The 24094-nt window shown below is 36.7% G+C and overlaps 1 protein-coding gene across 1 annotated transcript; it reads right to left on the reverse strand.

The window, feature by feature from the left end:
* Positions 1-161: 161 nt before the first annotated feature.
* On the reverse strand, positions 162-23692 carry ZBBX (zinc finger B-box domain containing). Its single transcript, XM_075509040.1, has 19 exons — positions 23625-23692; positions 22899-23012; positions 21235-21328; positions 18811-18859; positions 18544-18653; positions 15236-15238; positions 11612-11779; positions 10967-11141; positions 9934-10054; positions 9274-9401; positions 8938-9041; positions 8501-8607; positions 7511-7542; positions 5890-6134; positions 4893-5058; positions 4194-4349; positions 2977-3213; positions 1247-1382; positions 162-277 (listed from the first exon to the last, which is right to left on the reverse strand). The coding sequence occupies exons 1-19, from the start codon at positions 23690-23692 to the stop codon at positions 202-204; spliced, it is 2289 nt and encodes a 762-aa protein (XP_075365155.1). The 3' UTR covers positions 162-201.
* Positions 23693-24094: the final 402 nt, after the last annotated feature.

The raw sequence follows: 24094 nt of genomic DNA on the forward strand, positions 1-24094 counted from the left end.
CACAAGACCAGTTTTCTTTTGTTACTTCTTTGTACTAATAAAAAAGCCAACACCAAGGGATTTTTAAGAATTTTTATTGACAGTTTTACAAAATAATCCTTAATAAATAATATCTTGCGCAGCACTCAAGAAACCTCTTCGTCTGCTTCTTGGTTTTGTATGATACTCAAAGATAGACATTGCATGAAGTTCTTCGCATGTTCACTGTAATGCAAGAACCTGTTGCTTATCCTCCAGAATTTCTTCCTCATCATTCATTTGGCTTTCATCCCAGCCCCTTAAAAGAAACATACCACAGTGATTTTCAGCAGCTCAAATTCCTCAAGCTACTCTGCTTTAAGCCCTAGTGACATATGTTCACATATGTAGAACTAAAAGGCAAGAAAATAGCTTTTGCTATATATTTTGCAAGTATACATACATTACAAGCTACTATAGTCAGTTTTTCCCCTCAGTTTTTGTCACATACATTTTCACCTCTTAAACAAGTAGGAGGTAAATAACATTGTCACTATTGTACCTTAACAGAGAAATCCCACATCCTAGAACAGGTAAGCTAGGAAAGTGGGTCTCATTTATCCCCACTACTTGCAAATATTGTTTAGTCTTCTACTGACCTGCAATTTCAGTATTATGAACATTAAAAAAAAACAAAACAAAAAACAAAAAACCCACACACAAATCTCCGAATCAGCTATATTCACACAGCATGTAGTTAACCTCACAGTGTCTCACTTACCCTTACTAGTTACGAGATCATAGTAAGAAACCAATGACAGACAGAACTTTGGGGGACTTCCTTGTTTCCAGTTATCTCCTTAGTCTCCAAGGCAATATAACAGATATATCATAGACTACAGTGCGTTAAATGTTATTGGCTCACCTGCTCACAACTGCTCTTTTTAAAGGTACCTTTCAATCAAAGAACTTAGATGATTTGTAATAGATGTACTTTATAAATGTCAGTGCTGTATGTTAACGAAAGCTAATGCATTAAAAACCCCACATAATCCCAAAATCTATAATTTGCAGTTTCAATAACAAAATATATGTCTTAATCTGAGCTGCCTGAGAGTACTGGCTTAGAACACTAAGATACAATAGGTCATGCTGACATTTGTAATCAGCACGTAAAGTAAAGTACAAGCAGGAAGTCAAGACTGTTTTTATTTCAGTTCTGGCAAGACGTTTGGCATATCAAGCATTTTACAATATCATAAAAACATACTCAGCAAGTTTAACTTACCTGAGAGTATCAACTCTGCTGTGGACTTTTAGCTCCAGGTTTTTAGGGAAATCTGTAGTATTTCCACATATCTTCTCTGAATGTCTGCTGGAGGAGGTTACCTCCGCAGAAGTTATGCTATAATGTTTTTCAGGACCTGAAATATTTTAGGTTATTTCAGGAACAAACATAAACAAAAAAATGCAGTATCTACACTATCAATTTTAAAGAATTTCACAGTATCAACAAAAATGTGCCACTAAAAGTCTCAAAACAACTCTAGCTGATGAAGGATGTCACTACAAGCCCTTAAATAAGTTATGACTTTTTATTATATGGTTCCTGTATCATTAGACGTAACAGAGAGAATTTGCTTCTAAGATGTTTATGCCAGTACAATATGAAACCTTATATATAGGGCCCACTAATACCTATGCAACTTCAAAATACAGCAGCAAATGTAGAACTCAGGTAGCTGACTAATGGTAGTACATATTTAAAATGGAGTAACAGGATATATCCCACATCCACCAACACAAAAAGATGATCAACTGGGGTCACAGTCTATGCTTCTTAAACAACACACATGCAAGTATATTACTATTTTCCCAGCTAGCCATCAGTCTCTGCTATGAACTTGTAAGTGAAAAGTATTCCAAGAAAGTGGAACAAAAAGGGAGAGAAAGAATGAGACAGTTCAACAATAACTCCCCTCCCTATTCTTCTCTGAGCATATTCAGCATGGATGTTCATTCTTCAAGCATTAACAAGAGAAACTCTTCCAAAAACACATGGGTTCTGATGAGTATGTATCAAAAAAAGGAAGGACAGCTGTCCTGAAATGTGGTATTTGGAAGCCTCAGAAGAGCTGTGTGAAAAAATACAGCAAAACCTAAGGTAAAAACATTTTAAAAAGACAGAGAACACTGGAATCCAGGCTACTTTTGTTTACTGAAGATGCCTCATAGCCAGGGCCTGCCAATATAAAAGCACAATAGCAACTCAGAGGGGAGGGACCATGTTACAGCCTAAGAGACGCAGTCCCTCAAGGCTGCTTATGGCACAAAGTGCCTTAGGCACTTGACCCATCTCCTCACTGAGATGGAACAGAAGCATCCCAATCATTTTTTTTCCTGTATTCAAAGAACAAAACCAGAACTCACTCATTCTGTTCATCCACAACCAACTAACCCTGCCACCTCCCGTGCCCTTGAAAAACAAGGAGATAGGTTTGAAAAGACAGAGGAAAGGGGGGTGAGTTAAACCCAAAATGAGAGGTAATACCATGTCTATTGTGCCTTATTAGTGGCAGTTCTCATCAGGATAGATTTATAAAATTTCCTGTCCATCTCTTCCCCTTCCTGCTACCCTTGCATCAAATCACATCTAGCTTCTAACAACACCTCGGGTGTTCATTATTAAATATCCAAGGAAAGGATACCTATTTAAAAGAAATTTATGATCTGAAGTAATACCTGGCACATCCTGCAAATCTTTGCAACAAAATGCAAGGGATAAAAAACTTAGGAAAGTTGCATGAAACAGTTTGCTTCTACTAAATTAAGGATAAGTTAAAGTATGATCAAATGGAAATAAATCACTGTTCAACCACAAAAGGGTCTTGCATCATCAAATGGTTTAGTACATTTTTGCCTCAAAATCAGTTAGATCTGAGAAGGCAAATGAAATAGCTACTTGTTTTCATTTTGTTACTTGTAAGCATGAGGAAAAAAAGCAGTATTGCCACTTACCTGTATAACTTTGTAATTCTTTTTCCAGATTAAGTAGGGCTTCTTGGTCAGCAATATATTCCCAAAGATACTCATCTTGTTTAGTTACATCAAGGCACTTTTGTTTTGCTATCTCAGTGTCAACTCTTAACGTATGCATAGGTGAACTCTTTGGTCTTGGCTGTGTGTTTGCTGGACAATTTCCAGTCAGTTTACAGTGTAGTGTATTTGTTGACCCAGGTCTTCTAGAATCATTCCCTGAAATAACAGAAAAGGGTCACAACATCTAATAATTCAAGATTTCACACATGAAGAGAATTTTATCTCAGTTCATTAATGACATTAATTGTAGTTCAAATTATGAATTGATCTAAACAGATTATTAATTTTGCTTAAGATTGTGAGCTAATAAATGTTAATAAAGAGTTCACAATTATATTGGGAAGTAGCACCTCATACTTCAGGGGTATCTTTCAGAAAAAAAATATTTGATTCAAATATTATGTACAATGGCACAAATTTTGGGGGAGGGGAGAGCCTGAGAATGTGTGTAGAAAGCTTAAAGCTTTGGTTCTGCCTTTTTTTAATTTAAGGCAACATGAATAAAATATAGACACTTTCAAATATTTTTCTAGGATTCAAAATTGACAGTTTCAATTTCCTCACATAGCGTTTTTAAAATTAAAATGCCAAACTGGTTGCTTAAGATGAGAGAAATAATGTAAGCTACATTCCTTGAGATGGAGACAGTTGAAATTGAGAAAAGTAACTAAAAAGTGCAGATGCAGTCATGCATTACTTGTTTCCCTATTTCTTATAGTTTATGTAACAAGACTTATTTCAGTAGCATGAAGAAATCTTCTATTAGATCAAAACCGTATTGTACTAGATGCTGCAAAACACACAGTAATACATAATCTAGTAATCATGTTCTAGACAGTTTATTAAATAAATATTCAAGCTAAGAGGGGAGTAATGGGGTAGAGGTAGGAGTAGAAACTAAGCACAATAAAGAGAACTATTAGTGACAGCTGGAAAGAGATATTTTTTAACTCAAAAGCCCATTCTTATGAAAACAATGCCATGTATATAAGCCATTATACCCAAAATACAAATACATAGATGAAGATATAAAAATGACCTAAATCCAACAGAATCATCACAGACAGCGCTTCTACTTTTTACATACGAAAAATTAACCTGTTAAAGTAGGACCTCAAAGCTCTTCTTATCCTTACCTGGGTATGACCTCCACGCTACCATCAGGGGACAAATTCTATTTTGAGTCTCCAAACCACTTGAAGGTCTATTCAACTGACTTTCTAAGACACCTTGAACTACAGAGTCATCAGCATATTCACTTAAGCTCCTTTCAGTAACCCACTTTCCATCTCCTGAAATGAAAAAGTATTAGAGGAAATTATTTGCACATTTTGTGTTAAGATGCATTTCCTGTTACTATATTTGCTGCATTTAATGTGTGTGATTTAAAGAAGTCATGCAACAAATTTTCTACGCATAATGTAAAAAAAAAAAAAAAATCATATATAACACACTAACAATCTTAAATTCAAGTGATATACTTGATGGAATTAATATTCGTGTTTACCAATCATTTCACATGTTGTTTCATATACACCATTAAAAGCATTTTTTTGTGATGTATAATATGCACAAAGAAAAGCAGAAATTCCTACTGGAACCAAATTTTCAGGGGATATAAAGAAGCATATAAATCTATGGCACTCTATTGATGTAATTTACCTCAAGGTAGTAAGTTTTTTTTACCCTTCCACAGCACCAGTTGCGTGTGTTGGCATGACTGTTACCCCAAAGTGACTTCTAAAAGTAAGCTAGATCCAAGTTAAGTGAAGAGAAGGATGTTTTACAGCAACAGTGATAAATATGTGTATTGTCTGAGTATTTTATTCATATGCCATTACCTGGAAATGGGATACTCCTGTCCATAGGGCTAGAGTCAGCACACAGTGAAGAGCGTGCTTCAAGCATTACTTGTTTAGGGTTTGCACCTACAACAAAGAAACCTTCAAGTCCCCAGTACCGTGTAGAAACAGATTTCTGTCTTTTGGCTACATCCTGTAACTTGAATAAAACACAAAGATATTAGAAACATGAAAAGAAACAGGAAACATCAGAAGTTGCCCTTGCAAGTTTATGTTAATAAAATTTCATAAAACTTGGAATGATTCTGATAGCCTGGTGTAATAGATATTCATAAGGATGAGGGTTTTGCATGATATATGCTTTAAAATCTTATATATAAACTTCCACTGCTAATGTTGGGAGAGTTGAGCCTATTCTTCCACTGATTGAATGTGGACACGAAAAGCAGTTTTTCTTTGTTTGTTTTCACTTATCTTTGTGTACATCAACTAAAGTAATACTGTTTAACAATGACTCCAAATCTAATGTCTCCATGATTTTTTGCTTTCAATTTGGTATTCAGCAAAAGAACATTTGAATAATTGAGGCTAGATAAGAGTATCTACAATTTTTGGCATTCAACTGAGAGGTGAAGTGACCTTGATACTAACATGGGAAGAGCTGCTTTCTCCCCCAACACACCTTTTTTTTTTTTTTTTGGTCTGAGACTAGTCTGTTCTTTTGCTTTTTTTGAACAGCAAGAGAAGACTGACAATACAAATTGGAAAGTACAGAGGCCTTGATCCCCTACAGATGAAATATGGTAGGCAGTGACAATCCTCTGATTAAAACTATACTCTTGATTGCTTTGCGGGGGGAGTGGGTCTGGAGGAGAATGAAGAAAAGTGGTAAAATATTTCATGGTAACCATACAACTATCACTATCTCTCAACTGATTCAGCAACATGGTATGTTGCCTCATGCTACACTGGGAAAGCAGATTAAGCAACATAGTTTGTTTGTTTAGCAATCAAAGATAAAATATTTTACCACTGAAGACTTAGTAATTACAGGCAAAAGCAAACTCTGGTTATTGCAGACACCGTCCAGTTCTTGTGAATCTTTATTGCTTTTCTGCAGTTGTGCCTCAAGGAGATATTTGTTGCTCATTAGTTCAGTAGGGTTAGAAATCTTCTCAGGTAGTTTACAGGAGCTAAATGATCTTCTCATAGTCTTTAGTTTAATACTCTCCTTTTGCACTACATTTCTTTCAAGACTGCAGACAGCCATTTTTTCTACAAGAGTACAAAAAAAAATCATGAAAATGGGAATTTTTTTTTTTATGGAAATGAATATGAATTATAACCTGCAAGTCTACTATATTTTCTTCACGAACTTAAAATATGAAACCTCCACTGAATTTATCCCTAAGCCATAAAATTACAAATAAGAACAGTTAACTTCCATCAGCTTCCTGCCTGATACCCAGAGATGCCAACATACACGGACTAGACTTACCAGGTAGTAGTACCAGTTCCGTATCTAATGCATATATTCCTGGACATCATTTGTCTTTGAAAACATTAGATCTTGATAATATTCTTAATACATTTCCAACTACTTCTTCATGCTAATGTAATTTTTTACATTTAGAATGCTATAATATAACGGGTGCCAGCATAAGAACTGCAATAGTAGCAATTTCATAAAATTTCCTTAAAAGTAGTACGATTGTTTGAAATACATACTATCAGGCTGTGAATGATTCTGCAAGCTGTTTTTCTTTGTTCATACAAGACAGAGACATTTTAATTTTTAACCTGTGCCCAAAGAAGCACATAAATCACATCTCATTAGTCTGCTGTTGTTTGCTTTTTCACATTTGAAGACTTAAATAAGCAGTTTCTTGAACTAAGCACAAAGGGAACAACTGCTAGGTTCTGAAGTGCTGCAGCAATTGTTTGGTACTTGCAAGAATAAGAAATTAAGTACCCTGACATTCCAACTTATTTCTTAATATTAAAAAAATGACAATATATTTTACATAGTTTTAGGACACAGAGTAAGATCTTTGGGATGCCTTATGAGTGCCACAAAATAAAGCTGCCAAACTTTCATGATGATTTCATTGACACGCATCAGGCACTGGAATACTTATACACAAATTATGATCTTTCATGCAGAACAGGTAACCATTTGTACAGTTTCTGAACCCATCTATATAAAAGCATTTTTCTACATAAAAAGGGCACGTGCCATACATTAAATCTAATACAGTACAGATAAACTGAGAGATTTGTAAGATCAATTCCTCTGCTTTATAATGGGTTTCTTTTCAGTATACAACTCATATCGGGGCAGTCTGTCCCTCAAATATGAGCTCACAGCTGTGAGATTACTTTCACAGCGGATGCATAACATTTCAAAATAGCTTGCACAGCCCATCAAATTGTGGTCAAGGGACATGCATAGCTCAGGGAATGGTACCTAATTTAACAATTTAATTAACAATTTAATTAAATTAACAATTTAATTTTTTTTTTTGGACAACCATCGTAGTTGACTACCACATCCTATATGAGAATGATAAAACTGTATACACTTAAGTATATTGTACAAATAACTTTATGTATTTGTATTTTGTTATATGTATATTGTACATATAACTTACCTTGAGAAATTTCTTTAGAAGAAACAGGATTTCTGTCAAGAGGAAAAGGTAAAAAATATTGAGTGTCAGCTATGGAAGTTAAATGACAAGATGACTTTCTCATTATGCCTACAGTTTCTCTTGGCAAAAGGTCTGGTACCGTGTCGTTCTGATCTGCAGCTGCTGAACCACTTTCAAACAGAGGAAGGAGGAAAGACCAGAATAATGCAATATAACAAAAACAGATCACATCTCAACATAAATACATTTTGGGACATCAGAAGAATTGCACATGTATCATTAATTATCAGGACTCTTAGTTTTGCCTGGAATTACAAGATTAGTCGAATGAGAGTATCTCAAAAGTACACAACACTGATCAATTACAGACTTGTCTGTATGCTAGTCCCTGCTCCTACTGAGAGAAGAGCATATAAAAGAGAAATTCTACCTGTAATTCAGGACATACACATTTAAAGAAATGTATCTTACATGGTTTAACATTGGAGTGATCAAGCAAACAAAAGAAATGTCAAAGTGATGCCTCTCTAGTTACGGGCAATTAATATACCTTGGTGGCTCAATGACAAAGTTGAAGACGCGAACTTACTATTCACTAACTTTAATGCTAAACGTGTTGTATGCCTGTTAACTGCCAAACTGTTCTTAGACTGTCTTACAAACTAGTCATCAAATCATTAGGTCATTCAAATGAAAACTTTCAAGGACAAAAAACAGCAATCACAGACAGGATCTTGGAAGAAATGGAAAGGAAGGGAAAGCAGTAACGAAGTGTTGTGATACTGACACAATCTGTGTCTTGTGCCAAGGATAAGAAGGCATATGTCTTAACCATGCCTTAAAACAATTTACAATTTACAATCAAGGATTCTCCCCTTTCATATGAATGACTGTCTGCAAATAAAAGCGCCTGCTTCTTAGGAATGTAACTAAATCAGAAGATAGGATTATTCTCTTTTCTCTTCCAAATAATCTCTGCATTTCTGATACCTTCCACACTGCTTGAGTGGTTCAGTTTTTCCTTGCTTATTCATTCCCATAGCCCCAGCTTCCTTCACCAAAGAGTTAGATGATTCTTCCAAGTCCTTGCTGTAAGACTAATTAAAAAACAAAACAAAAAACCAAAATTTTAAATAGATTAAAATTTTAAAAAAACATTAACTCAAGTGATTAAAAGTTTGCAGATTTTATTTTTGTATAATTTCTGTATAGTAAGGGTCCCTGGACACAACAGGAAAAAAACTACAGGGAACCTTTAGAAAGATAAATTTTCCACATTTGTATGGAAAAGATAAACAATGCACCAATTTTTTTTTTAATTAGAAATTATTTAACTGTTGCTACTTTAAATATTTAACAGATCAGCATTTAAACAAATCACTTCAGATCACTGGGAAGATTCATGAAGTCCTTTATTACGTACTTACATCATCAAGGAACTCAATTTTCAAAGACGATTCTGCACTTTCAGAAATAGTGCTGGGTACTTCCTCTTTAAAAACAGATGTCCAATATCTCTTCACCTCTTCAACTACAAAATATTATTAATGTGATGCATTTTATTTTTTCCTGTTCAAGATACACTTATAAAAATGCAAACTTTTTATTTATCATGAAGTACCATAAATTTCTCCTTTCGTTATTGTTACTTTCTTTAAGCAGAAACTGCTTAAGTATGTAACTGTTCAGCAATCATAGCAAAAAAAAAATCCCAAGAGAAAGTATTTTAATAGTCAGATTCAATAAACAGAAATTTATTACACCTGTTAAGTCATCGACATCATCATCATCTCCTTCTCCCTCTCCTCCAATCACAGCCTGATGTACACTCGGTGATTGCACAGGCCTTAAGTCTTTAATGCAACTACCAGAAATTTGATCAACAGGAGTTCTAAAAAAGGAAAAGAAATCAATCTTAAAAAGTCATCATTTTTTTATATATAAAATCACAGTCATTAAAAAAAAAAATAAAACACCACACTACTTGCTGCAGCAGTATTAACTGCTGCTGAAAAGCAGCAACTCTTCCTAATTTCATTGAGATGACCTTGCACCTCAGGGACTAACAAAACAACTCTGTAATGTTTATAAAAGTATCCTGAAGATCGTACTTCCTTTTCTCTATAAAACTCCTGTAGCAAATGCCCCCAAATCAAGCAACCAAGTATCATTACCGGTCTTCAAATTCTACAATAAACTGATAGCAAAGAGAATCCCTCCAAATACTACGTCTGCAGTAATTCTGAAATGTTAAGTCAGCAAGTCTGGTTATAATGGTTATTTTATTAAAATAAAGCACCCTGTATACAGTCACCTTAACTCTTGATAATATATCTAATATTTTAAAAGTTTTGATGGAATTTTTGTTAATGCTATTAAGTATTTCTGACTTTTTTCATTAGTACCAGCAACTTCAACCACACCTTCTGTATTTCTTAAGCAAGAGTTTCTCCATGTAGCTCAGGCCATCCTTCTTGAATTCAATGTGGATAGGTTCCTTCACAACAGTAAGATTGGTCTGTACCTCACAAATCCCCACAGATTCTATTAGAATTATTTAAAAAAAAAAAATTGTACAGCTATTCAGATTTATAAAGTTGCTATTTAACGACATTATTTTTGAATGAATGTCACATTAGTAGTCTATGCCTAGCTAAGTCTTTGCATAAATTAAACTGGCCAGCAGTATTACATTTACACAACACAGTCAGTAGTGGGGGCAGCCAGTAAAAACTCATTTATTACAGCTTCTCATTAAAAGAAAGATTACCACATTGCGGGGGGGAGAAGGGGGAGGATGGAATCCATGACTCCACAGCTAAAAATCCCACCATATCACAGGAAAGAAGAAAAAAAAAGAAAAAAAGAAATCAGTAAAATAATTTTAGGACAAAAATACACAAAGAATGAACACCATCCGTGGACTAGAGGAAAGAGACTAGCTTGCACAAATCCACACAGACAAGAGGGGTTTTTTCATATTTTTCCACATATACTTCAACTGATTGCATCTTTTCACTGGAACAAAGAAATATTAAGAGTCTGTGGAAGGCAAGCAGAAAACGTACTTTGATAGAACATACGAAATCCTGAGCCATACATATTCCTTGTCTCAGTTAAAAGCTGTGACTTTATGCTTGAGCATTACAGTTCATATTAGTGTCTCATGTCAGAAACAATGCCATAGAAAAGTACAGGGACACAAGCTAAACAATCTGGCCAACGCCACAGTTCATTACAAGAACTGGGCTAAACGCTACTCTGCACGTTATTTAAAAAAAAAACAAAACCACAACTTTAGAGGTTGCTGTTAATTTATAAAGGAACACAGAGAGAAAACTTGAGAAACATTTACTATTCTAACAGAACATCTACCTTCACTAATAAAAAATCTGCTAACTCACCAAAATGTCTCCTAGTATTTTTAAAATGCAAATAAAACTGAAAAAATCATACCTGATAGGGCCTTACTGGCATGCAGTTCTTCTCTGTGATCACGATTACCTTTTCTCCATTGAATCAAAGCTTCCTGAAAAGACTTTGCAGATTCCTCCTCATTAAATATACCATTTAGTAATAATCCTTTGTCCTGATTTTCAAGGCCTGTACATGTTGATTCTGAGGACAGTTCCTAAATAAGTTCCACAGCATAACTAATAAAGCACTTCTGATGATACTCCTCTCCCTCTCCATACAATAGCAACAACATTTTTAGTATCAGCTATGGAAATGCAGCACCCTGTTTTCTTGGCTTAGTCTAGCTACCCTGGTAATCAAGATCATTCAATTTTTGTGTGGCCTTGCTCACAACTAAATTGCAATGTTCTATCAAAAACAAAATAAGAAAGCCAAAAAATTTTGCATAAGCACATAAAAAACCCATTTAACTTAATGTTTTTAGTAGGCAGAAAGCAGCAGCCATGGATAGCCCGCATCCTATGTATAGCATGGATATTATGTTGACAGACATGCACAGGGGTCAATGGGCTATGCAAGTCTAATAGCCTGATCCTTCACTTTGCACACTGCAGAAAAACCTAAGGCCACTCTAATTAAGATGTCCTAAACAAAAAGAATTTTTTTTTCCAAGCTGTACACTACCTCAGCACTGCCTACTGATGCTAGGAGAGATGAAGACTTGTCTGATGTGACCTGATGCTTGCTGTTTACTTTCTTCTGCTCATGATTAATTTTCAATTCATTCAGATTTACTTCCTTGATGAAGTGATTAACAGCTTCCAATTTTCCAACATGTATATCGACTTCTGTCTGTTAATGAAACAGTATGAAACCATTAATTTATTATAAACAAACACTCCACCAAACAGCATATTAAAAGCACGTAGGCAACCACATACTGAAGAGTGATGGTGACATAAGCACATAATAATTTCAATAAACAATTGTGTGCAAATGTGTGAGCAAAAATTCAATAATCTGAATATTCCATTAGATACTACACAGGACAGACTAAGTGAGGCGTTTTATGCAGCACATATAATTTAAATTTATGAGCTATGTACTTTATTAATGAAGTTCTGCTTACTGAAGCTTTTCAGCAGACAGAAGCACATCTGTAGAGGTCAACAAGAAGAAAATGTTCATTTAAGGAACTAACTGGAATACCCGTTCACACACAAAAAATAGTCCAGGAAAGTCCAAACTACAAAGAACTAGATGAGTTTGACTGAAAATAGCTACAGAAGGAGAATAACAGTTTACTCCCACTGGGACTTTACTGATTTGCAACCTTCATTAGAACAAAGAAAATTCCAGCAGAAATGAAATATGAAGGTTTTGATTGTCAACTCTTGAATGATTATCAAGCAAAAACAAAAAATATTTTATGTTCATCCTTTCCCTATGTCCCCTCCCTATGCACAGAGACCAGAAGGAAAGATCCTTTGTCTATAAAATCCTCAAGTAAGGAACACATTCTTACCACAAAAACACAAGAGCAGTAAAGGTAGAGGCAGAAAGTGTGATCAGAAAGAGTCAAATATGTCAAGCAGCCATTGCAAAACTAGAATGTACGCACTCACATCTCCCTTCCATCTACTCTACGCTATACTCAACCCAGCAACTTTGCAGTTGCTGGTTGCACATTAAATGGTACTTGTGACGTGCCAGTGAGTATGCATGGAGACTAACCGCTTCAAACAGCAGTTACTTTTTTCCTTTTGCAGTCTTCCTCTGATTCTTATACTGCAATGCAGGATGAATAAGGTTCAAAGTTTAGTGGATGAACATGTGTGCATTGTCTTTTTCCTCAAACCTAACAGTCCATAATCATCCATAACTGATAGCAATTCTTTTTTCCCCAACATCACCAACATGTTGCTAACTCACATGGAGATCACACAAGCATATACTCTAAAGAGAAGGAGGGGAATTTCTCTCTGTAATTGCCCTTCTCCTTGGCTCATTCCGTTTCCTATGGCACATGCATTCAAAGTACATAGCCAAAGACTGTGTTGATTTCTTTTTCACCACGTGAACAAAATAATCTTAACATTACAATAGAATTCAGTAGAAGTCACATTCCTTTGAAGGAGATAATTTTAGTGATGTAGCTTCATACATGTGCTCTCTTTGAGCAAGCATAGTTGCATTATGTATGGTTCCTTCTGCTACTCTGGCACACGGTATGTAATAGCAGATCAATACCTGAAAGGCTCATCCTGCTGTGTTATTTCTGTAAACAACATCAACATCTTCATTCAGATTTTGCTCAACTGCTTCAAAATACTTAAGTGACAGTTACAAAACTGATTTTAGAGAATACTTGCAAAGCTTATTTGTTTTGGCCTCATGTTAAGCTTCCCAGCAGCTGAACTCAGATGCTAATCTTCTCCTACTTTTGATGCCTAACCAACATAGGCATCTCTCTCTGCACCCTTTTGTTAGCTCCCTTTAATTAGAAACTTCCTCTATTAATAGTCTCAGAGTAGGACTGGAGAGAATAAGGAAGACAACTAAAGGGGTGGGAGGGGGGAAGAATCAAGACAATTTAAGGTGGAATTCTCCTGATGCAAATGGAGTGATCACAGCACCCCGTGATTCTCAGTTTAAATCCTTGTATTCTTCCAATGAACTGCTGTATGGCCTTTAATCCCCACAATCAATTCCAGCATCTCAATCCAGTTTGTTTACCACCAAAAATTAGATAAGTGGCTTATCCCTTTAAAAAAAAAAGTACGTCTAAAAGAGAATGCATTACAAATGTCAAGATTTATCATTGTTATCTTACTACTGTTACCACCCAGTTTTCAGTTCTAGGTTTAAAAGATCTGCTACTGTCTATTTAAAAAAAAAAAATCCTAAACAGCCTGCATTTTGATGTGTGCAGTGAAATATTTTTATATCCATGCAAAACAGCTCACAGAAAAACTTCTATATCGACTACATAACTCAGGATAACACATCATCCCCAAAAGATGATGTATTGCTGACTTTTCATTACTCACAGGATGGTATATCCTTCTGTAACTGCCTTAAATTCTCACCTGAAGTTTTTCCATCAAATGATGTCATCTTCCTACTAACAGACTATAAGTAAGGATCACTTTGACAAAGACGTATTTATCAGACCAATAGCTTTGATAATTTACTGCAGTACTAAAAGGATTATATTTTCTGGGAAGAAAGAATGAGATAATCAAATAAATTTTAGTAGGGTAACAGAATGACATATCCAGTGACATCATCGAAAAGTAAAATTTGCCTTGATGAAAACCTCATATGGTAGAACCGAAATAGTTAAATCAACTAACATTTAATCAAGACACTATCTTCATTTTCTATATTTATGTTAGCTTGCAGTTTCATGATAAAGTAACTTTGATTCTTTGTAATCATAACAATAACATAGGAATCCAAACATTTTTTTCATAAAAAGTTCCTGACATGGTTTCTCTTTGATTCATTAAGTACAGCTATAAAACAGTTATCATTAAGGTAGGAATGAAAGAAAATGAAAACAAGCATAATAATATGTATTTGGAAAGTATTTAAAAAAGGCAAATCATGGCATTTATCAAAATCAAATTTGGAATAACCTTAGGAGAACAAAAACAGTGGTTTTGTCCAGAAGATAAAATCCAAATTGCATGTACAATTTGGTCCAAAAAATAAGTTGTTACAAGCCATTTATGAAATGCAATCAAACATAACACGAGAAACTTAAGCTTGTTAGAATTAAGTGTTATACAATAATTCTAGGAGGAATCTTTACTACCCTAATTATAAAGTTATAAAATTTTTATTGTTTTATAACAGATATGCGACATAAAGTTGTATGTAAGAAACTGAACATTACTGAGCTGAATAATAAAACTACACACAACTTAAGTCTCCACTGTACTGTATAACATTTTACTTTCATCACAGTTTATTCCTTTGTGAGTAGAATCCAAATATGAAAGAATCGGGAATGCTGAAAGTGCCACTTGACAGAACAGACATAATTATAAGTAGGAATTCAGAGTTTCAACCTTACTTATAACTATACTTAAATTACAAGTAACACAGACTGTTAAATGTGCTCATGAGGGTATATAATTATTTTTTATCAATGAACAAAAAACCTCTGACCATTTTCAGTACTTATAATTTTTTTTTCTAAAATGCTTGACATCCAACAATTCGGAAAAGTCTCAAACAATATACCAATAACAATAATTCAAAGAGCCTGTGTAAAAATCTCCTGACCCAGCAATTTGTTACCTGCTTCCAACCACGTAACACTACCATTGGTTCAGTTTAACTCAGTTTTCCATGAGGCGTGCATAAATATCAAATCCACCAAGGCACAAGAAAAGACAGCATGATTTTTTTCTCAATATGTATTGCAATAAAAGAGCTATGCTATTTGCTTCTATGAAAACTCCTTTTTTTTAACTGAAAAGCTTTCTACTGAATAAGAAAGTCACATGTGAGAGTGTGAAAGTAATCCCTTTGTAACCTAAGCAGTGCTAAGATGTGACGGTGTGCTTCCCCCCCCCCCCCGCCCCCGACCTTTATTTCCTGTAACCCTGCTCAGGTGATAACCACCAGTGGTGATTGTAATGGATGCATCTGGTCATGATGGCTGCATCGGCTCAAAGTGGATTTGAGAGACAGATAACACCACAATAGCCTAGGGTGTTATAGCCTTTTAGAAACTAAAATCTGTGGTTGGTATGCAAATATGACTATGAGTCAATCATCTTACCCCTCATAAATAGTGAGCAGCCCAAGAGCCCTTTGAGCTCTCCTGCACAGCAGTGGGCTGCATGCCAGGATCTCCCCTTGAGCAGGGATGCCTCTCAAGGTTACTCCTTGAGGCTGAGAGATTCCTTGCTGCAACAGATCCTCAGTAAGTGACTAATAGCATGCTAAACTTTGAAATCTTAGTTAAGTGATATACAGGATTGATTGTGCATATATAATCCTTTAGACATAAACCATTGACCAAGTCTAGGACTAGGATTGGATCCAGCCGCACCTAGACTCCTCTCCGAGGAGTTTAGAAAGCAAGGGGATCCTTTCCCAAAACTCATGACTCAATGGGAGGGTCTCCCTGACAGTTTTGGCTGACCCTGTCCTCTATGCAGTAAATAATCAAGCAAACCTTGCCATTGAATTTTGTTAAATAACTGTCGCATTGAACTTTGTTAACTCCCTATTCTACATCAATAAAGTATATTTTTGCTTCTCTCTTCCAAGTGAAGTGCACTCTCACTCCATCCGCGCTATAAGATAATGCTTTGTTATCCATCAGCGTTGTCCTAACCTTACAAGTGCTATTCATGACCTAGGAGACTTTCTGAGGTCAGGAATTAACCACTCCGAAGCACAGCTCCAACTGCATTGAAGGGGGCGGAGGTTAAGAAAGAAGCAAATCGTGGTTCAATTCATTATACAAGCAACGCTTTCCAGCCCCCCGCCCCGCCGCTTCAGACGTTTGAGCAGAACATCCGGGAGGCGAGAGAGCAGCCTGTGAGGCAGCAAGGCCGGGAGAAGCGGCGGCCCGGGAGCGGGCCAGGGGCCGGGCCGGCTGCCGCGGCGGGGCCGGGGCCGGGGCCTCGGCCTCACCCGCGTCGCAGCGTCCCGCGGGGGCGCAGCGCCGCCTGGCGGTGCGCCCCGGCCAAGCGCCGCCGCCGCCGCGGCGCTGCCCGCAGCCCAGGCCCGCCCGGGCGGAGCAGAGCGGGGCGGGCCGGCACCGCGGGGCTCGGTCCGGGGACAGCCAGCCAGCCCGCTGCCGCCGGGACAGCCCCCGAGGAGACGCAGCGAAGGCTGCCGGAGCTGTTCTGCCGCCCAACCGGTTGCACAGAGGTCTTAACGTCTTCCTCGGAGCAGCTCCCGCAAAACTAGGTGCTGGCTCTTACACAAACGCGGGTTTACAGCGCAGGTGGGACTGCACGGGGAAAGCTTGCACGAAGGAAAAACACACCCTGTGCGCTGTTGGGGATGTTCAGCTTTACTACACAGGCAGGGCACTAATTCTTAGGTGAGCACTAATGAAATGAAGGGGAAAATAAAATTTAAAAAAAAAATAAATAAAAAAATTGAAGGAAGCAAAATCCCAGTGGCTTTGATGGCAGGTAATCTTAACAGAAATTTAAAATCCACAGGGGTTTTTTTTCCTAAGGAAAACCATTGAAGAGACACACAGAAATAAAATATCTGTTCCTTCCGTTTTGAGCGTTAGCAGCTCCAACTGGTTTCATTTGCTGTAAAAGCAGTACAAATACATCATGGCATGTATTACGGGGCGGGGCGCGGGGAATCTTTCTAAGGGAGGTTCTACTTTCTTAGAATAAGAATATTATTTTCTTATTCAACAATGGAACTACTCTATTGGCACAAGTTCCTTCAAATATCGAATAGCATGGGGCTACATCATATTTTGGAGGCTAGGTTTCCTATTGACTCTTGCTAAAAGGCAAAATCTCTCCCTTAAATATAAATCACCTCATACTTGATAATACTGATTTCCACACTAACACAGCCAGCACGTGCCAGCTCAGAAAGGAGTCAGAATTAAAAATGTGCCCTGGTACTTATCAAAGTACTTATAATTACAAAATATTCACGGACCACTCAATTTTGCCCTATTTGCCTGCAACCATAAATCTTATTTTTAATCCTAGGGTAGCATTCTTTAGTTAAGTAAGAGATCAGACTTCTTCAGTCACATTCAGATGCTGGGCAAATTAATAAAAATACAAGCTTAAAGAAACGCCCTTCTAAAGAACTGATAACAGGTCTGATAACAGAATTATTGAATCTGTTTCCTTGCCATTCAGGGAGATCAGCATATAAGACCTCCCTTTACCTTATGCACGTTAAGTAGTTATCACAGCAAGAAATCCTAGAATTAAAGTGGATATCACAAATATATTCTGGGAAACAGGTGAAAAAAAAATATTACTTTAATTTCAATTCCAGCAAGATCTAAATAAAGTAGGATCAAATTAATCTCAAATATGTACGTGATTTTTTCCTCTTCTAAGTGGCTGCACATCTAATAGTCAATATGGCACCTCAGGCTGACCATCTTAGACAAGTCTTATTTTTCCTAGCAGAACAAACTGCAAAAATAAGGTATTAAAAATCTTCAATTCACCAGAAAAGCTAAAAGTTCAAATGAGCTCCTTGACTTCATCATTTCAAAGTAGCAATACTGCCATCAAAAGGATTCCTTTTTACAGAAGGGGCAGAGGCAGCTCGTACAACGATGTCCATAGACTAGCGTAAAACAACTGCATTGTACAGCAAAGCTAACATATAGAAAGCCAGCATAATATCTAGACCTCCACCTGTGTTTTAGGCATGCACATATGTATTTCCATATATAGGTCTCTTCATGAAGGAGCCTGGAAGTGAATTCCAGGTTAGACAGCTTGTCTGTGCAGACCACACATGGCTTGCAGCCTGGACAAACCCAAGGTAATTCATTCTAGGCTGTGTGTCTAGATACTGCCACAAAGCTACTACATAAACACATTATATTCTGTTGCTATAGAGTAATTTTTAAACCATTTACTTACCAGCAGCCCACTCTTAATTTCACATAGTCCACATGCTATTCCCTTCACTTCAGATTTTTCACGAGCTACAGCATTTGCCGTTTCACGCTTAAATGGTTCTTTCACTGGCTCTGGGGAAAAAAAAAAAAACCAAAACACCACACCCAGTACTCCAGTCTCCGATTTCTTTATTGCTTAATTGCAGCAACCTCCAAGAACCAGATACTCTACCAAGTAGAGTATCACAAAGCTTGTGAGTTTTTATTTAGTTAACAAAGATGTCTTTACCTTGCATCTGTTCTTTGAGTATTTGCAGCTTCACTTTTCCTGAAGAAACCTATATGGAAGAATATTTACATATATATAAACACTAAGGTAATGAAGTATGAACATTAAAAAGAAACCTAAGGTGCTAATGAAAAATTAATAAAAGCATAACTTTTATAGAATTAAAATGGTACTGTTACTAGGAAAACAGCTAAGAATGTATTTAAGGAGAAAACTCCATGTGTTGCTCATGACAGCCATTAAGTCTGTGATCAATTTCCCTCCCCATTCATGCAATGACATTGTCCTTGTTTGCCCAGCCGGGGACGCAGCAAGTGTTTTCCACAAGCATAGACCTCCATAACTTTCATAACTGTAGTGACTGAAGCTCAAATGTCAACTAGTGAAGTGTACTGCACATATAATCTGCACATATATCTACCTATGGTTTGTTGGGGGGGGGGGTAAGTTTCTTTTCCTTCTGCTTCTCGTCGTTACCCTTCCATGATCTAGCACCCCAGTAACCTGATCATTTTCCACATTTTTGCTCCTCAGTTTTTCCCTGCAAACAGAGTCCGCACTGCACCTTCACTTCCCCACCCACACTCTTAAGCACCTGCAGGCATTTTAATTTTGCCCTTTTGAAAATTCTGCCCCATGCATCTTCTCCTTAGCCATCATAGCTAAAATCTGAAGTCTTTGAAGTAGAAACAGCTCTGAGTTACTTGTCTCAGAGAAGGGGAAAGAGAAAGAGGTGGGTTAAAGAAAATCTTTTCATTATGATCCTCTTTTCTACTCACAGGCAAGTAGGCAATTTTATTGAAATTGAGTGTTTTGGCTGAGAAGACCTTCACACCAAACTGCTGCTGCTTCAAATAGCAACTGCAATGGCTTAGTCTGAAGTTGTCATTGTCTGTGTTTCTCTTCAGACTTATATAAGCTTTACTTCAACCAGTTTCAAATGGTCTCTCTTAATTAACAGCTCTCATTTCAACATAGCATATGTAGCATGGCTTCCAGAAACAGAAATTGTAAGAGAAAACTCTCCTTTTATGTCCCACTCAGTCCAATTTGCATGCCTCTCCAGACACATCAATGTCTGCTAAAGGAAAGAGGAAGTATCTCTAAGTTGAATTAGTTTGGATTTGGGGATCCCCTACAGACTTTTCATACTGATTCATGGAACAAGTAAAGAACATAAGCTCTGTTATCGCAATTGGTATTTTAACAGCACTCGTGAACATTATTTGATGACGGATACACCTAATGCTTGCTTCCATGATGTATAAAACCCCAAGGACAAGAGCCTAAGCTATTAAAATGATGAATTTATTTCACCAGAGAATGAAATATTAAGACTAGGTTATTACAGTTGGAAGTGATAACACTCCCTACAAGGTCCAGTCTTCAGCTACTTACAAATTTGACAAACTTTTACCATTCCCATATGCCTGCCTTATCCTTAATATTTTTTGAGAGTTTGAGCAAAATTGCCCTAGTCATTTCCAAAAGGAAGTAAGGGGAAAATACCCCACTGTGTATATATTAAAAAGAAAAAAAACTTTTCAATAACTTAGCAGGAAAGTTCTACTTCTCTCCTTTCAGGTCTGAGCAAGGACGTCATAGAACAAGAGTCAATTGACAAACCTAATCCATGTTTTGAACACTCAGAAGCATTCAGTCTCAGTCCAAGAGAATGGACTGAGTCCAGTCCTCATCCAAGAGAATGCTTCTGTTTAACCCACACTTGACCAACTAGCATCTGTCCTCAGAGGAGGAACAGAGGACTTTTCCAGCTACTGTGGACCAAGTGGCAAGTTGGGTTCTCGGTCTCCTTCTGCACTTACTGAAAGAAATCCAGAAGCATCATAAGAAAGATTATAGAACATGCAGAAGTGGGAAAAAGAAGAGACAGAATGAACCGCAGAGTCATATGGGAGTTCTGCTGTGAATGCAGATGCCATTACGCAGTGACTGAGCTAAAGAAAAAACTTTAACTGTAGCATTTTTAATGTGGTGTGCCTTTTTCATAGTTTTTATCTATGAAGATAGTGAACTTGTAATCAAAACTTCATGTGAAGCCTTGTATTTCAGATTCATAATGGACACCAGACAAGACCTAATTAATTTGAAAGACAGGCTCCCGATTACTTCCATCACTACCAAATTAGACTCTTACAATACTAAATCTGTAGAAGCAATAATACTTTGCTATTTATTGCAATTAAAAAAACAACAGATCACCAAACAGAACTTGATGTTCCCCCAGCTCAAAGGGAAACATAAGCTTGGCATGGAAAAATAAACAACCAGAAATTTTACTCAGAAGGTGCTTAACCTTTTATTTTTACAGCATTTAAAATTCCCATGTTCTGTACCGTAAATGTTCTAAATCTTGTTTTTTTTAAAATAGCTTTACCTGCAAATATACTGATAGCTTACTACCTTATTATTGTTTTCTTTGCTTTGTGACAAAACTCGGGCTTGGATGGTCATTGGTCCTGCCTGTCCAGATTTCCAATGATAAGCACTTGATTTCCTACGAATCAAGAGCAAGAAAGAACTTACAATTTAGGTCTTCTGTAAGCAAAAGAAGCATAAAGGTTTTCCTTCAGGTTTTTAAATAAGAACAGAGCATCACAAAATAAAGTACTTGTCTATAGGATCATCAGTTCCCCAAAACACAAACACCTCCCTTCCATTGAAACCTGCCTCACATCTACTTTAACAGTAGTAAAAACATCAAATGTTTAAGAAAGTACTTATTTTTAGACCATCAAATTGGTCTAAGTTTTTAAATGTAAGAAAATCCCATCAATTCTCTAAGGTTGGTTTTAAAAGAATGAAAATGTAACAGAAGTACACTGTAGATAAGTCTTCATTGTCCCAATTTACTCTAGGGCATTCATCCAGCACAGCTAAAATGTAGCATCTTTTAGTTAAGCCAGGAACACATACCTACAATTAAGATCTCAGTGAATATCAGTTTTGCTATTGACTACTATGATGAACATGGTAGATAGTGGGGAAGAATTTAAGACTAAGGGAGATTAAACAGTGATTTTCAGCTTTGCACACTGCATAATACACTATTGCATAGTGTTTAGCAAGTATTCAAATGACTGATCAACTTTGTTTTACAGAAAACCAGACATAGTGCAAAACAAACTGAAGCATACAAAACAAGGGGAAAGGAAAACATGTAGGAGGAAAGAGGGATGATCTTTCCACCAGTGATGCAAATGCCAATGATTCCTGTCATTTGAACTCACCATAACAACACTATCAGGGCTTGCAGGTATAAGGCCATGAGAACAATACAACAACAACCGCACGAGAACAATATGGGGGAAAAAGTGCCACGCACTATCTGGAAAACCTGCCTCAACAGCTCAAGCAAAAGTTTACAGAGCTGCAAACAGCAGGCCCTTAGCATTACCAAGACTAAGGCACTAAGTATCCAAGGCATTTGTATCTCCAGTGACAAAATATGTCAGGCAGAAGTACAAAGAAATGGAAGCAGATGTTGCAGAGATTTGCTAACAGAGTGAGCCAGGAACAGAGCTGAGATTTAAACTTCCACCCTAGCACTTGCTTCATTACATTATGCTTACTTTCCAAGCCATGTTTCCGTCATACAGAAAATGTCTTTCTGAGAAGCTGCACAGATGCATGCAAAACAGGATCAAAGCAATATTAAGAACAGCATCCTCTTAGAAACATCAGAATTAAGACTGAAATAGTGCAAGACAAACTATTTTCTGTCGCCTGCTTTAAAACAAAGGTGACAAATCCAGTTGGACAGGGGAAAAAGGGAGAAGAAGGAATAAATGAACAAAAGGGATCTCTGCCTCTGAAGGAATATATCTGCCAGGAAGGATTTGTTCGTTTACCTCTACCAAAAACAAAATAATCAAAATTTCATATGGGAGTTTAAAAATAAGACAGTCATAGGGTAGCAAGTTTATCATTGGGAAGAAAGATCGGGGAGAGGAGACTGAACACTACTGTGAATTCCAAACTTTGGAAGAGATCGCATCTGGGGCAGGGGGAGGTGTGGAGGGAGCATCTCATTGGATTCCTATTCTTGAAACAGAAATTTAACCTACTTTCTCTCTTCTTTTTCTCTGCTCATGTTTGACTGTAGTTGCCGTAATTTCTTCTCCATCTCTTTGTTTTCTGCTTCTAACCGCAATTTCTCCAGCTGCAATTCTCTGACAGTTCTGGAGAATTTAAAGTAGTAAAATATTCATTAGAAATTACATGAAAGACAGTAAGGTACCTGAAGAAGTTTAAAGCAGCAAGAAAAAATGTTGCAAAAATTTGTCATTAAAGGCATGTCACTCTTCCATCTCCCAGCAAGACCGAATACAGTTCTGGAAAATTTAGGGCAGGGCAGGTGCAAACTCCTTGGACCCAAGAATATCTCAATACAGAGGGGTATGCTGACAGTGATATGGCTATGATATGGCTACTCCAATATAAGCTTTAGAATGGCCAACATAAAACTGATACAATTGTGTCTGTGTTTGGAAAGGTTTGTTGCTTAACGATATTAAAATAAACTATCCCAGTGAATCCTTTAGTATGGTTTGTTTACAAAGTGTATATGTTAGATATACAGAGTAATAAGGCCTACAACTTACTCAGAAAGTAGATGACAGCCTAAGAAAAGAAAGGCTTAAGGATAAAAGCATAGGGAAAATACTAGGAAAGAAACACATCATGATTCTTCTTGCTCTTACACAAATAAGCTCTTCTACTTAATGTTGCATTAAAACTTATTTAAAATTATGAAAAACTATCTCTATCACAATCAGATAAAATGCACTTACTTTGCTTTTAATCTCATCGAGGTTCCAGTTTTTGAGCCTGGGAGCATTACAAAATCATTGATGTTCATGATTCCCAGTATAATCTCTTCTAAAAAAAAGAATTTCAACGATCTACAGTTAGCAACCTGTTGAAATGGGAATTCTATTGAAATTAAAACAGTAAAAACTTGTTACAAATCCAAAAATATTAGTGGATAGAAGGAAAGAAATGGAGCACCAAACTTGTTTATATGACGTGCCAATAAAATCCTAGAGCAACTCTAAATTAAATTTAGCAGAAATAAAAACTTTTTATTACATTTATGATACCAGGGAAAAGATTTACTTGTCTGTTTCATTTGGGCAATTCCCTAAAGTTCAATGAAAGCAGTTTAATATTAAATAAAACACAGCTTTCTTGAACCAGACCCATAGAAAGCACAGAGAAGGAGAAAATTGTATCAATGGCTATGAAGTCAAACCATGTCGAC

This window comes from Mycteria americana, chromosome 7 (genome assembly GCF_035582795.1).
Source record: "Mycteria americana isolate JAX WOST 10 ecotype Jacksonville Zoo and Gardens chromosome 7, USCA_MyAme_1.0, whole genome shotgun sequence".
Taxonomy (NCBI): Eukaryota; Metazoa; Chordata; class Aves; order Ciconiiformes; family Ciconiidae; genus Mycteria; species Mycteria americana.

Excerpts from the sequence above, each read along its gene's own strand:
- ZBBX (XM_075509040.1), bottom strand. The coding sequence starts at position 23,692 with ATGAACATCAATGATTTTGTAATGCTCCCAGGCTCAAAAACTGGAACC. Across the intron at positions 7,543-8,500 it reads CCACTCAAGCAGTGTGGAAG|AAATCCTGTTTCTTCTAAAG; the intron begins GTATCAGAAATG and ends TCCTCTTGACAG. Across the intron at positions 278-1,246 it reads AGCAGAGTTGATACTCTCAG|GGGCTGGGATGAAAGCCAAA; the intron begins GTAAGTTAAACT and ends GTTTCTTTTAAG.